Source organism: Mya arenaria, chromosome 17 (genome assembly GCF_026914265.1).
Source record: "Mya arenaria isolate MELC-2E11 chromosome 17, ASM2691426v1".
Classification (NCBI taxonomy): domain Eukaryota; kingdom Metazoa; phylum Mollusca; class Bivalvia; order Myida; family Myidae; genus Mya; species Mya arenaria.
Window position 1 is genome coordinate 19,871,300 of NC_069138.1, and position 14,835 is coordinate 19,886,134.

General features: G+C 37.3%; 1 protein-coding gene across 2 annotated transcripts in view; it reads left to right on the plus strand.

Annotated features, from left to right (window-relative positions):
• LOC128223707 (YLP motif-containing protein 1-like) overlaps positions 1 to 14,835 on the plus strand; it is a 38,731-nt gene that overhangs the window by 14,982 nt on the left and 8,914 nt on the right. For both annotated transcript variants that reach the window (XM_052933031.1, XM_052933033.1), the window contains exons 6-17: positions 130 to 633; positions 1,002 to 1,949; positions 2,825 to 2,994; positions 4,070 to 4,605; positions 5,643 to 5,697; positions 6,578 to 6,692; positions 7,167 to 7,277; positions 8,381 to 8,500; positions 9,386 to 9,562; positions 10,263 to 10,346; positions 10,936 to 11,106; positions 14,299 to 14,347. In XM_052933031.1, coding sequence (XP_052788991.1) covers positions 130 to 633; positions 1,002 to 1,949; positions 2,825 to 2,994; positions 4,070 to 4,605; positions 5,643 to 5,697; positions 6,578 to 6,692; positions 7,167 to 7,277; positions 8,381 to 8,500; positions 9,386 to 9,562; positions 10,263 to 10,346; positions 10,936 to 11,106; positions 14,299 to 14,347 — 3,040 coding nt within the window. The remainder of the gene's footprint in view (positions 1 to 129; positions 634 to 1,001; positions 1,950 to 2,824; positions 2,995 to 4,069; positions 4,606 to 5,642; positions 5,698 to 6,577; positions 6,693 to 7,166; positions 7,278 to 8,380; positions 8,501 to 9,385; positions 9,563 to 10,262; positions 10,347 to 10,935; positions 11,107 to 14,298; positions 14,348 to 14,835) is intronic.

Below are 14,835 nucleotides of genomic sequence, written 5' to 3' on the forward strand. Positions count from 1 at the left end.
AGTCATAGTTGGAGCATTTCTAAACCTATACTGTTATATATATAAATAATGTAATGACTGTCCCTACATTTCAACTAAGTTGTAACAGGAAATTCAGGCAGATTTAAAATAAATGTCTTATTCCTACAGGGTGAGGTGTTTGAACCTCCACCAGAGCCAGAAAAGCCCAAGGTGTCAACACCACCTGTCACAACAGCCACGGCAACAACAGCAGCTGATGCTAAAGCAATTACTACTGCACCTAAAACCACACAAGTCAAGCCTGAGACTACAAAAGACAAAGAAAAATCTCAGACTCCTGACAATAAATCTCAAACCGTACAAAAACAAGATCAACAACAGAAGCAACAACAACAGCAACAACAGCAGCAACAGCAGAAGAAGTTCAATGAGAAGAAACCTGCACCACCAGAACCGAAGTCAACAGCTCACCGGAGCTTGGGGATGTTCTTGGCTATGAACCAGGATAAACTGCAGGAGGAAAGGGACCGGGAACAGCGTGCTGCTGTGGGGCGGGGCAGAGGGACTGGGTCACCATCAGGTACACCAGGTGCAAGGGACCGCAGCGCAGAGCGGGACAGACCTGGGATTGGGCAGGCCGCACCGATAAAAACAGATATAAAACCATTGCTGGTAAGCCATTTGGCTGGTTTTATGGTACATTTGTTTTGGTGCAGTGGAAGTTACTTATCCTAGAATGCACTACAGTCAGTCAATTAAATAAATAAGGGCTGGATGAATAAAAGGTCAGCAAGAACTGTTCTTTGCCAACGCAGCTTTTAAATTTTGTTGAACTGAAAATAAAAAGCACTCCTGACATTGATAATTTATCCCCTTTAACTGGCATACCGATATCCGTCTGAGATATTTTTAGATTTAAAACATGTTGAAAGTTGAAAAATTAAATTGCATATGTATCAAAAGTTTTTCATTAATATAATGAGAATTGCAGAATAATTAAAATTTGTGTATGAATCCACTATCTTTTGGGTTTTCTTTAGGATATAGACCACAGTTATGAAGACCAACAGGATCAATACAACGATGAATACAGCCAGTTTGGTGCCCAGAGAGGACGTGGTAGAGGACGAGGCGGGTTTGACAGTACAAGAGGCCGCGGAGGCATGGCAGACAGCCAGAGGGGTCGGGGTGGTATGGCTAACAACCAACGGGGTCGTGGAGGAATATTAGACAATCAAATGGGGCGCGGGGGATCGGACAGTACCCGGGGACGTGGAGGATTTGACAGTGCCCCGGGGCGTGGGGGATTTGACAGTGCCCGGGGGCGTGGTGGATTTGACAGTGCCCGGGGGCGTGGAGGATTTGACAGTGCAAGGGGGCGTGGAGGATTTGACAGTACCCGGGGACGTGGAGCATTTGACAGTGCCTCAGGGCGTGGTGGATTTGACAATGCCCGGGGACGTGGTGGATTTGACAGTGCCCGGGGGCGTGGTGGACGGGGCCAGCCCCCAGCAGAGACAGGAAGGGAGGAGGAGCAGTATGGGGGACAATTCGGAGCAGCAGCACGGGGGAGGGGCACTGGGCGTGGTAACCAAAGGGGTCGTGGAGGTCAGTTTGGGGCCAGAGGTCAATACGGCGATCAAGTACAGGGACAGTTTGGTAACAAGGGGCAGTTTGACCAGTATGGAAATGAGGCAGAACCTGAACAGTATGGGGAGGAGCAATATGGGGCAGATCAGTTCGGGGAGGATCAGTACACAGAACAGCCGGCCGTGGAGTATGAACAGGGGCAGGGCTACGGGGCAGACAGCCAGGCGGAGCTTCAAGCCCCAGAAGCAGACACTACTGTCCAGGGGGTAGAAGATAACAGACCACTTGAGGGAAACAGACCACCTGTTGACCCGTACAGGCCACCAGAGGAGAGAGCATACGACAGAGCCAGGCTTCCTCCAGCGCCGGAGGATAGACTCAGAGAGAGACTTGACTACGTAAGTTACTGATTGGTAAAAATGGTAATTTCATGATGATCTATTTTAATTTGTAACATTTTGCATATCATTTTTCACTTATTATTTTTCATATGACATTGCTTATTTCAAGTGAAATACATCCATTATGTATAAAAAAAATAATTGTATTACACTAGTTTAATATACATGTAACTTGATGTCAGTTTGCCCTTCAAATTTAGCTTAAACATTTTATTGAAGAATAACTGAAATCTTAATGTTTTGCAACAATATGTCAGGTGATAACTGAAACATATTTATGCCCCCACAAAGTGGCGGCATATAGGGTTGCCCTTGTCCGTACGTACGTCTGTCTGTCTGTACGTACGTACGTCCCGAAGATTGTTTCCGATCTAATTCTTGAAAACCGTTTGTCCAATCCTCACCAAACTTTAAACACATGTTTGTGACCATAATATCTTGATCAAGTTCCTTAGCCATGGAAATCGCTTTTGTCATTTAGGAGTTACGGCCCTTTATTTGCAAAAAAAGACTTGAAAAATACGTCCCGAAGATTGTTTCCGATCTAATTCTTGAAAACTGTTTGTCCAATCCTCACCAAACTTTAAACACATGTTTGTGACCATAATATCTTGATCAAGTTCGATAGTCATGGAAATCTCTTTAGTCATTTATTTCATTTATGCCATTAAATACAAAAAAATATAAGACTCGTTCTGAAAAGATGTTAAACTTAAAGAATAATTATAAGGAAGATGGCAAAAAGTGTTTAAAAAATGACATACTGAAAAAACTGCATATAATGTACATGTATGCATAATGATTAGGTACCAGTAATGCTTTCTTTAAGTTTATCAACATTGTATTGTTAGTATATCCTTAATTTGTTCCAGGATCGGAGAGACCCATACAGAAGACCTGAGGATCCTTACGAGCGGTTGCGTGACCCCTATCGTGACCCGTACTACCGGGACCCCTATGCCAGGGATCCCTACAGAGACCCCTATGCCAGAGACCCCTACAGAGACCCCTACAGGAGACCCGTGTATGAAGACCCATACAGGTACCAATTTACAAATGCAGTTGTTGTTTTTTTTTCAGCCCTTTTAAGGGCCAAATATCTGCCTCATTCCCCTCCTGAAAAAGGAGATTTTTTTCCACAATGCAGGTAAAAAAAATCCTTTTAAAAAAATAGTTTTGTTATTTTGGAGGAGCATTGGCCCCTAAACATTTAACAAGTGTAGCAATTAAGTGCCATTCATGAATATGGGAATAGGTTTGTTGAATAAAAAGGTTGGAAAACAAGATCAACATTATATAAATCACAGGGCTTCCATTACTGTATAGGAAGTTTGGAAGTATATTACTCCTTAGAAATGGGTTAAAAATTCCAAAATTGATTTCCAGGAAGTACAAAAACTTCCATAATTTTGAAAACCACCAAAGTAGAAAGCTTGGAAGTTAAAGATATTCAAACCTTGTGTCAACATTACTTTTATGGTCACAATTTCAATCAGTCTTAAGGTAAAATGATTTATTATAATATAAGGCTTTGAATTTGGCAAGTTAAAGTTACAAATTACTTGATTTTTAACATACTAATTGAAAAATAGTGGAAAAAGATATTGTATTCGGGAGATTTAAACTTCCACATTTTAGTGTAAAACTTCCAAAATTGATGGACAGGAAGTTTATACTTCCAGTTTCAAATTATTAATGGAAGCCCTGGAATCATGTTATTGTATTTGACCCCTTTTGCCAAAACCATGCTATTTCCACCTTTCCATGCACCACCATCCACTGGAAAGTGAAAAACACATTGAATTACATGCACATAACAGACTTTGGAGTTCACAGAATAGTAAATTAAGCAAAAATGCTTATTGATAAAAGTCAAACATACCGTATCATACTGTATGCTATACCATAAGTGACATGTATAACAATAAAATGTAAATAATCCATTTAAGACGGGGGGATTTCTATACTTTGCATGACAATTCAGTGAAGGTTTATTAGAAAAGAAATACAAATAGGCACACAAATGATTTTAAGATTAACCTAGGATAAGAGAACAAAGACAAAAATGAATATATTTTGAATGTGTACCATTTCTAAATGTTTAATCAATGTTACAGGCGTTTGGATGAACGTGACCGTTACGACCCATATCGACCTCCAGAAGAGCAGGGAACCTTTAAGATTGCAGAGACGATTGACTACGGTCATAAGCCTACGGGCTCGGAGGAGGAGGCTGGGGGGTATCAGGCTCCTGCAGTGATAGACTACGGGCATGGGCAACGTTCTTCTGCAGGCAGCCAGGAGGAGGAGTACCCTACCCAGGGTGCACAGGGTGATTCTGGGGGCTACCCTTCCCGCGAAGACAGTCGACAGTACCCTAGCAGCATGGAAAGTGAGACCTACCCTCCCCACCATGAGAGTGGAGGCTACCCGCCCAGCAGGGAAAGCGGGGGCTACCAGCCTCACAGGGAGGCTGTGGGCTACCCGCTAAGCAGGGAGTCTGGGGGCTACCCAGGCCGGGGTGAGTCCATGTATGGGCAGAGGGAGGGTGGATTCTCCCCACATGAAAGAGCAGGAACAGACCGGGACTATCCACCAACCAGCAGAACTGACACCAGCTTCTCACATAGACCAACTGCTAGCTCACAACAAGGTACAATCAGAGGCTCTATGGTTATCCCTAATACCAGTCTTTCATTAAGAATTTGGAACTGGAAGTTTGAACTGCTTTACCATCAATTTTGGAAGTTTTTCCCTAAAATGTGGAAGTTTAAGTTCCACAGATTCTACAATTTGTTCCACTGTTTTTCAATGTTTGGTTTAAAAATTCAATAATTCGCAACATTACTATAACTTGCCAGTTTCAAAATTTTATATTACCAGTATAATAATGGAAGTATCTTTAAGACTGATTGAAAATGTCACCATAAAGAAAACATTGACACCAGGTTTTGTTATTTGATCTTCCAAGCTTTCGACTATTCTGAAAAATTATGGAAGTTTGTACTTCCAAGCTATCAATTTTGGAAGTTTAAGTCCATTTCTAGGGAGTAATACACATCAAAAATTCCTTGAATGGAAGCCCTACTTATTATTAATTAAGTTCTGTTTGGTCTTGTTATATATTTAGCTTGTCTGTTTTCATAGCCTTGGCGTCATTGTCATCAGCATGCAAAAACTTTAATTATGGCTATCACCCTTCTTAAAAAGAAACTTGGTTCAAATGTTGCCTGGGACAATACTAAGTATAAAGGCACACTGGACCTACACTGGCCCACACCTGTAATGGTAGAATGTAACCTAAAATGGTTTAATGTAACCTGTATTCCCAAACAACAGCCTTTCAGGGGTTTAGCATATTTCACACATTGGACTATCCACCAAACAGCATGTACAGAAAGGCCCATAATTCTGGCCTTCATAATTGTTCATGAGTAATGCCCCTTTTTCACTGAAAACAACAACAACAACAGGCAAGCGTTGGCCTTAGCTCCGAGTGGCTCTTGTTATGTCTGTTTGTGAGTACTTATCAAAAAAACTAATTTATCATATTTTTGTTAAAATAATTAAATATTTGTAAATATTAATTATATTTCATGGACTATTAATGTGAAGTACATTATATGTATACTAGTCGGGATAACAACTTTCTGTATGAGATTAAATCAGTCAGTGTTGTCTGTGTTGCAGATCAGAGAGAAGTGGACAGGTATTCACGACCAGCACCACCTCCCCCCATGGAAAGGTATGTATAGAGGTTACTCTTGGGATATAATGATGATCAAGTACCGGTTTTGTTGGAAATTTGATCTTTATGGTTGAGGTCATTGTTAATCAATTGCATGAACATGAAATCGATTAACATTATGTTGCTGTAACCACTTATCATTGAAAATATGCTTCCAATGAACAAAAATACAGTAAAATAATCTTCTTTTATGGCCATTAATAAATTTGTTGTTAAGTACTCTTACTTCAAAATTGATTGCTTTTTTCTTTCGTTTATGCTGTATTAAAGCCAACTAGCTCTTTTTGATAATTTGCTTACTTGCCCGACTAAAAAATCAAGAAAAATGTGATCAATACTTATTAAACAGGTTTTCAAAAAAAACACTTATTAGAATCGGGATATTGTTGATCTGGTGGGCGTCAAACATTGGTTTCTGCCCAATGACTTAAGCTAGCATTGATGGATAGTAATAAAAGTTGGTGTGTATGTAGCTTATGTGAAGAGCTAGCGTGGGATTGCTTTTTAGGGGATGGGGTCAAGGTGTGCGCCCAAATTCTTAAATTAGCATTGATGGGTAGTAATGAAAATTGTTGTATAGGTAGCTTATGTGAATTGCTAGATTGGGATTGCTTTTGAGGGGGTTGGGGTCAAGGTTACTGTGACTAAAAATGGAAAAATGGTTTCCACCCAATAACTTAAGTAAGAATTGATGGATAGTGATGAAAGTTGGTGTGTAGGTAGCTTATGATCGCCCATATTAAAACCTGGTTTCGTTACATTGCAGCATTTCTGGTATTTACATTTTAAATAATTATTCATTACAATGAAAGGCATTAATTTTGTTCTTAAAGACATGTTTGATAAATTTGACATTTACCTGCTGTATGTATTTCAGGAAATTCCCATCCCCTTTCATCAGTCGGTCCCAGTTTCCTGGACCCCCTCCTGGCCCCCCTCCTGGTCCCCCACCCAGAGCCCCGCCAGTGGAGACAAAGATGGAGGTTGTCAAGGTAACTGAGTTAGTTTGTTCTTGGGATTTTTTACAATTTGGCATATGTATTGCAAAGGGTATGTTATATTCATGGAGTTAATAGTTTGGTAAAGCAAAATCAACAAAAACTTTCTTAGTGTTTGACATCATGCCTCTGTACTTATTACTACCAAATATGCATATGTGAACCCCTAAATAACAAACAAACTAAACACAATTTATGATAAAAAATTTCAGGGGCTTTCCAAATAATTACTTCATAATCTGTCGGGCCATGCCATTGGCTGAACCATGAGTGTTAACTCTAAGCTCAAGACATCTTGTTTGGAATTTGCTCTTGTTTTACACATGCTATATTAATAACAAGATAAGATTAACAATGAAAAAATTGTAACCATTAGTAATTTAAAATTTGTAATCATTTTAAGCTGCATGAATTCCAGCCCAATACAAAGTATTATTTAGTTTAATATAAATGAACACACTTGTACAGGTTGAGGACATTCTGTGCCTGCCAGGCCGCACCACGCGACCCCAGCAGATTGTAGCAATCGTGCGTGGACTCCCTGGCTCTGGGAAAACCTATGTCAGCAAACTGATCAAGGTAAACACCTGTCGTTTTTGTTAATAGTTGCATGTAATATGGTGCCATTTATTCAAACGTACATGTAATATGGTGGCATTTGTTCAAATGTTTATGTAATATGGTGCCATTTGTTCAAACACATGTAATATGGTGCCATTTGTTAAAACATATTTCTTCCACCTCAGATAAGTAGATCCAATAATTTAACCATGCTAGATATTCTTATCTTGCCCACGGGCGAAGATAAAATGCCCGTATGGAACTCATTTTTAATGGTCACCGCATTGTAATTACCTCCCTTGTTAAAGACTGTCGTCAGTAGCATCAAGAAAATCTTGTCTTATGGTAATATTGAAAATGCTAATTAAATATTTCTTGCTTCAAATGTCACCATAAAACATTTTTCACGCACCATTCAAGAAATAATGCTTCATTCTCATTAGAACTATTTAAAAAGACCGATTTGACTATAAACATTAACTAGATCACTGCGCGCATATCCATGACAACCGCTTGCTATTGCATATCCATCGCAATTGTTTTCACTAAGCACAAAAGAGTTCCGGCAAAAAATACATTTTTACTTAATTTTGTTTAACTGAGGTGGGAGAAAAAGCATCTACCGCTATATAGTCGCTCGTGTAAGATAGGTTCATCCCGACCCTCGCGCAGGGTGTTTTTCTCGGAAACTTGGTAAACCTCGTTTCCACAAAACACCCTACGCTCGGGTCGGAATAAACCTATCTTACACTCTCGGCCATGGAAGATACTTAATGTAATATGGTGCCATTTTTTTTCAAACATATATGTAATATGGTGCCATTTGTTAAAAGGTACATGTAATATGGTGCCCTTTGTTCAAACATATATGTAATATGGTGCCATTTGTTCAAACATATATGTAATATGGTGCCATTTGTTCAAACATATATGTAATATGGTGCCATTTGTTCAAACATATATGTAATATGGTGCCATTAATTCGAAATTTACTTTAATAGTTAACTACATGCCAAAATCTTGCCTTGATTATTTTAAGACAATATGAAAAACTTGTGAAGATATATGATAATCGAAGTAATGTTGATGTATTAATATACTTTTTTCTTCTTGTCCCTCAGGACAAGGAGGTCTCTAGCGGTGGTGGGGCCCCACGTATGCTGTGTCTGGACGACTATTTCATGATCGAGGTGGACAAGATAGAGAAGGACCAGGAGACAGGAAAACGCATCAAGAAAAAGGTATACGTACATATTATATGCACTAGTATGGTAATACTAAAAAGTATATGTATGTTAGAAGGACCATCTTATTAATGTATGCATTGTATTAATATTTCTGAACAGAATCGAACAGAATATTTAGTCAACTTTAACTATTACAGTTTCTTGTCAAAAGCATACAGTCAAATAAGCAACATGGGATACATTTACATTTTTTACATTTTCATTTATTTAGCTACGATGATATTTACATAATGTTATTTTATATACTATTTCTGATTTTTTGGGCCTTCTTTACATACTTGACAATTTCGAAACTAAGAGCGGTCAGTTTGGTTAAAGTTTTTTTTATTTTACATGTTCAATTTCGTCTTTAATTTGCAATTCCTACTTATAAATATATACAAATATTTAACTAAAAAAATGTTGATCTTATTTAATTTTATTTAATGGCCCTAAAGTTTCTATATTAATCAAATTGACCATTGCTTCGATATACACCTGAAGCTTTATTTCACTACCTTTGCAAACATATTTGCGTGTGGAATTTAAATTAAGAAGTTTCATTAACTTTTTGTATTGTCTGCAGGATGTGGATGAAGTACTTTGACAAGTGTATATGTCATCATCACACTTTTGTCTACGATTAATAACAAGTACAGTCTCACTACTAAGAAGTCATAAGAGGCTGAGATGGAGATTGCATATTTCCAGAACATGCATAAGAGCTTGTGTGTCATAATTGAGTGTTATACACCAGTCTTACATTCATTTACCCGTACAATAGGTCTTAAAATATGAGTACGAGGCTGAGATGGAGAGTGCGTATCGCCAGAACATGCTGAAGAGATTGTGTAATATTCTAAATGCTATACACCAGTCTTATATTTACTTGTACTGTAGGTCCTGGAGTATGAATATGAGGCTGAGATGGAGAGTGCATATCGCCAGAACATGCTAAAGAGCTTCAAGAAGACCATTGATGACGGCTTCTTCCCGTTCATCATTGTCGACGCTGTCTTCGACCGCATCAAACACTTTGAGGAGTTCTGGAGCTACGCAAAGTCCAAGGGTTTCCAGGTAAACAGCAACCAAGGGTAAAATTTGGGATAAAGAAGGGACCTAATGTTTGGTTGGTAATGCAGAAGAGTCTAGTAATTTCATTGAAGATTGGTTAATCCAAATTTATGAAGACAGCTATATGCTGATATATAGCACAATCGAGTCAGTTTTCTGGTTGGAACCTGTACTGGTTTCCTTCTTGAGGGGCCGAGAGAATAATGGTGGGATTCGTGCCCTTAATCTCTTTGGTGTGAGGAGGACAGCTAATCCATTTGATCCCTCACACTCTCATCAATGATTGTGGTTTCTGCCTTTACTTCAAACATAAATATATATTCTATAATGTATGAAACACTCATTCTTGGTACCCTGGCTATTTATAATATATAACTCCATTTAATACCCTGGGCTAATTGACTGCAGTTATCTTGTACTCAATCATTAATGATGTGAAATCTGAAAATTTGTTTGGATCCTGATTGGATATGGAAGTAACCGAGAAGGTGAAGTCAATATTTATTGTGGGGTTCTATGTACAACAGTAAACAAAGACTATGTATAGCTTTTGACAGACATGGTGTACAGTTCAATATGAATATTCACACATTACAAAGATTCACTAGCCTGTTTTCCAACGATATATTCTGTAGAGTAATTGAAAAAATATCGTGTGCTTTCTGGACGTGGAAGGTTTTTACACTGTGTTTACTTCCTACAGGTGTATATCGTGGAACTTCACTGTGATGTGGCCGTCTGTGCGAAGAGAAACACTCACAAACGTACACAGCGAGAATTAGAAAAGGTATGAGAAATCTGTTAAATGGTATAAACTCAGTAAAACTCGTTTCAGACTTGTAAACAATTTCAAAAATATTTTTGCTTATTTTGTGTTGAGCTTGTATGTTTTAGGATATTTTACATAAAATATACATATTATTGCTAGTGATTTTTAAATCACTAGGTCAAGGTCACAGTGACCTTCATGTGAAAAACGCACCTCATTTCCTCTCAATAACTATAGAACGCTTGGACCCAAGAACTTCATACTTGGTATGCAGGTTGGCCATGACTAGAAGATGACCCCTGTGTCGGTTCATCTCCAGTCCCAAAGTACAAATTTCATGTCTATCATTGATTATTTCTCAGCTACGACCAGACAATGGGGGAGACGAGCGGGTTTTTTTTAAAAGACTACAAATTAAAGTTGATATTGGAGTAGTTCTTGGAGAGCTTGTGTCAATGCTCATTGCAAGTGGAGAATTGCAGGAAAAAAAGAAAATGCTTGTTAGAATGTAATTAAACAAAGAAGCAGTATTTGATCTAAATTTTTTCTGTGAAAATGAGTTTGACTATACAAAAAAAACAAAATTTTGCCAACTTGAATGCTATAGCTGCAGTCGAGGTGGGAGGAAGCACCAGGCCACTACATCAAGCTGGATGTACGAGCATTATTGCAGGAAGACTCCATCACTGATGTGGAAATGGAGGAGACGGAGGTCGGCCAGGCAGGTGGGGCTGTGAAGGAGGAGGGTGAGGAAGCTTTTGAAGAGGATGAAGCTCAGGTAAGATACATTCTCAATAGAAAAGGTAAAGGTAGACACTGAGGCCCATGTGAGGTACCATCTGCATGTCTTATATGGAGTGTATATGTGCCTAGAAGCGGTAAATCTACTATTAGTAGATTTGCTTGAAATATAAATGGTTATTCATAAGGCCATGAAAGATGCTGATCATAAGAAAAGATGTTGTCTTGAAGTAGAACAATGAAATCAGTAGCATATTTTTTAATCTGCTTAGAAGCCCATTTGTAAGGAGGCTTCTTTTGTTGAAGTTGGCAGAATGCTTAAATGTATTGCCCATGATGTTAAAACACTTAAGAGTCAGTATATGAATACTTACATAGCTGTTCAAGTATGCTATGTAAGTCAATCATGTACATGATATTGCATACTGATCATATACTGTTTATGTTAATTGTAAGCACTTTGTATGTGTAATTCTTGTAGGTTCACTTAAGGTAGGCAACTTGATTGATTTTATCTATTTTTAAAATCCACATTAGGTCATTTTAATGTCAAAATCATGTTTATTTTTCTCTGAGGGAATAAATCTTGTAAAACCTTTGTTCAAACCTTGAGATTTTCTTGTGTTTTTTTAATGAATATCTGTATCATAAGCTTAAAATTGAGAAAAACTTGGTGTCACGGTAAGAGAAAGTGGTGGGGTTTATGAGTGGGTGGAAATTCAAGGGAAGGCAAAGGTAATATGATTGGAAAAAAGTGGGTGGGAGTTAATGGAGGTAGATTGAGCTTTAGCTATAAATAAGTATAAGAGTGTGTCAGTTCACGGAGGGAAAGGTGGGTTTTTGGAGTGTGTTGGATTTAGAGAGTGGGTGGAAAAACAGTGGGTTATTTTGAGTAGGTGGGCAAGTGGTGGGTTTTAAGAGGGGCTTGAAAAGTTGTGTGGTTTTTATGTGGGTGAGAAATATCTGTTCAGGTGGGAGGAAGTAAGACTTAGTTTAACCATAACAAACATATATGATCAATGCAATTGATTGGTTAAAGGTAGGGATTTACATAAGAAGGTGTTAAATGTTATAAAAATGGTTTGTTATAAGCAAGGTGGGAGGGATGGGTTTCTGATATTTATTTTATTTCCCAAATGAGTGTTGACACTCTGAAATGTAGACACCCTTGAAAGTTTGACAAGGGTAAGATGTTCTTATATGCATGGTGGGTGGGCCATGAAAAATTGAAAATATGAAAAGTAAAAAATAAACCTTTTGAGGGTGGTTGCCAGTTTTTAATGAACTGTAAAATACTGTTTGAGTTGTGGTGGGTGGGCCGGTTGAATGGGAATTCGACCTAAAAAAAATGAAACAAAATTTTGGGGTGGTTTCTGATAGCAATATTTTGGAGTGCAATTATTCTTAGTAAACCAGTTTAAAATAAACTTGCCTGGGGAGAGAAGCTGGTAAAATAAGAGTTAGGTGTTTTAGATGGTTTGGATGAGATAGAACTGTTTTAGATGGTGGGTGGTTACTTTTTTCTTAGGCGGGTGGGTTAAGCATCAGCAAGGTGGGTGGGGTGATGTGGGTGGGGTTAGTCATTGAATGACAGCAAGGTAGAACTGAACTATAGATAGTTAACAAATTATGGTTACCAATAATCAGAAACCATATCGAGTGTTTCAAGTATTGTTTTTTTCACCCACAAATAGAGTACTAATTGTCAATGTTAAAAATGCTGGTCACATTCAAAAAGAGTGTGTTTGATGAGAATAGAATAAGTAATGACTTTATCATAACTGAGTGTGAAAGTTGACAGAGGGTGGATATAACTTTGAGTATAGATAGCCAGCACCATAGAGGACAGAGCCTACTTGGCAAGGTGATAGTTGTACATGTACTGTGTATGGACTAAATGAGCAGACCATTGCATCATTCGGGAGGAGTGGGGCTAGAAAAAAGACGTTTGACTTATTTATAAAATTTGACTTTTGATAAACAAGCCCAAGTACTGACAAAAGTGCTTAGCATAAACACAAACGTTAACAAGCCCTGCAATATAATTGTGCTGATTTTGACCACTGCCATTTTTAAGATGCTTTTCATAATCAGAATGTACTGTTATGAAATTTTAGTAAAAACCAGCTCTAGCTCTATAGAATTAGTGTTTATCCCAAATATGAATGTTATATTCATACACATAGAGTTGTGTCTCTTTATGTTTTTTCATGTACTATGTATCATAATGTTCTTTTCTGGTATACCTCATACCTTACAAATTCAAATGCTCAAACAAAAAACTTTTTTTACTGGTATCAAAGTCATAATGAAAGTGTATCTATAAGTGAACTGTTGAAATTCACGACCTGCAGGTAAAATAATGTTGATTTGTTTTCTGAATTATTGGTGCATGAACACCTTCAGTTTTTGGTGTTTGATGGTTAATTAATTGATACATTTATTCACTTAAATTGGTATAACCTATACATAGTTGAACTTGAAATTATATTTTATGGTATCCCATTGCTCAATGACATGTGTTATTAGTCTACATAATGTAGTGTTGCTATATTATTTTAAGTTTTCCTTAATTTGTAAATAAAATTTAAGGCCAAATAGATATTCACTGAAAAATGAAATGTGATGACTGTAAGGTAGGTAGAGAAGCAGTTATTTTTGCATTGAATCAAATAATTTGGTAACAGTATGAAGACAATTTAAAAGTGATATATCATTATTTAGATATGCAACATGTTTTAAGCGCTGGCCAATGAGTATTTTAATATGCTGCTTTTTAAGCTCTGACCAATCATTATTAATAATTTTAACATATTTTAAGCTCTGAGCAATGATTGTTTATAATTTCAACATATTTAAGTCTCTGACCAATGGTTATTTAGATATGCAACATGTTTTAAGCGCTGGCCAATGAGTATTTTAACATGCTGCTTTTTAAGCTCTGACCAATCATTATTAATAATTTTAACATATTTTAAGCTCTGACCAATGATTTTTTTTATAATTTCAACATATTTTAAGCTCTGACCAATGCTTTTTAGATATGCAACACATTTTAAGTTCTGGCCAACGATTATATATATATATATATATATACAACATATTTTTAGCTCTGGCCACTGATTATTTAGATATGCAACATGTTTTAAGCTCTGGCCACTGATTTGTTTTAGATATGCGACATATTTTAAGCTCTGGCCACAAAATGATATATTGGATTATTTTTCAGCATTACAAGAAAAGCAAATGGGAGCTAGATTTATCTGAAGGAAGTTTAGGTAAGGACAGCATAATGATATATATTCTAGTTGATTTCTATGTAAGGGAAGTAACAAGTGAATGTCAGTGATGAAGGGTTTGTTATTTTATTATTTCCCTTTTCCCTGAAGCACTGTGGGTGGGTACATATATAATAATGCTCATGGCATAAAAATATGTTTTGTGTGTTACGTTGTAATTTCTATATGGAACCAGCTAATCAATGAATGTATTGTACGATCGCTTTATTGAAACAACCGGCCAATTGTTCAGAACTGTGTTTAACTTAACAATGTGATTAATGACAACTTTTAAACTCGAAATATTTGATTATGAAAAAAGTTTCAAATAAAACAGAAACCGCTGACACATTTGTCTTATTTTTTGTTAGGAACACTGCAGATCACAAGTGTAACCATTAAGCTTCCAGAGCAGAAAAGAATTGAAAGTTAATGACGATGTTGTGACATTAATCAGTTGTTAACTTTAACAAGTTTTGAACAATCGG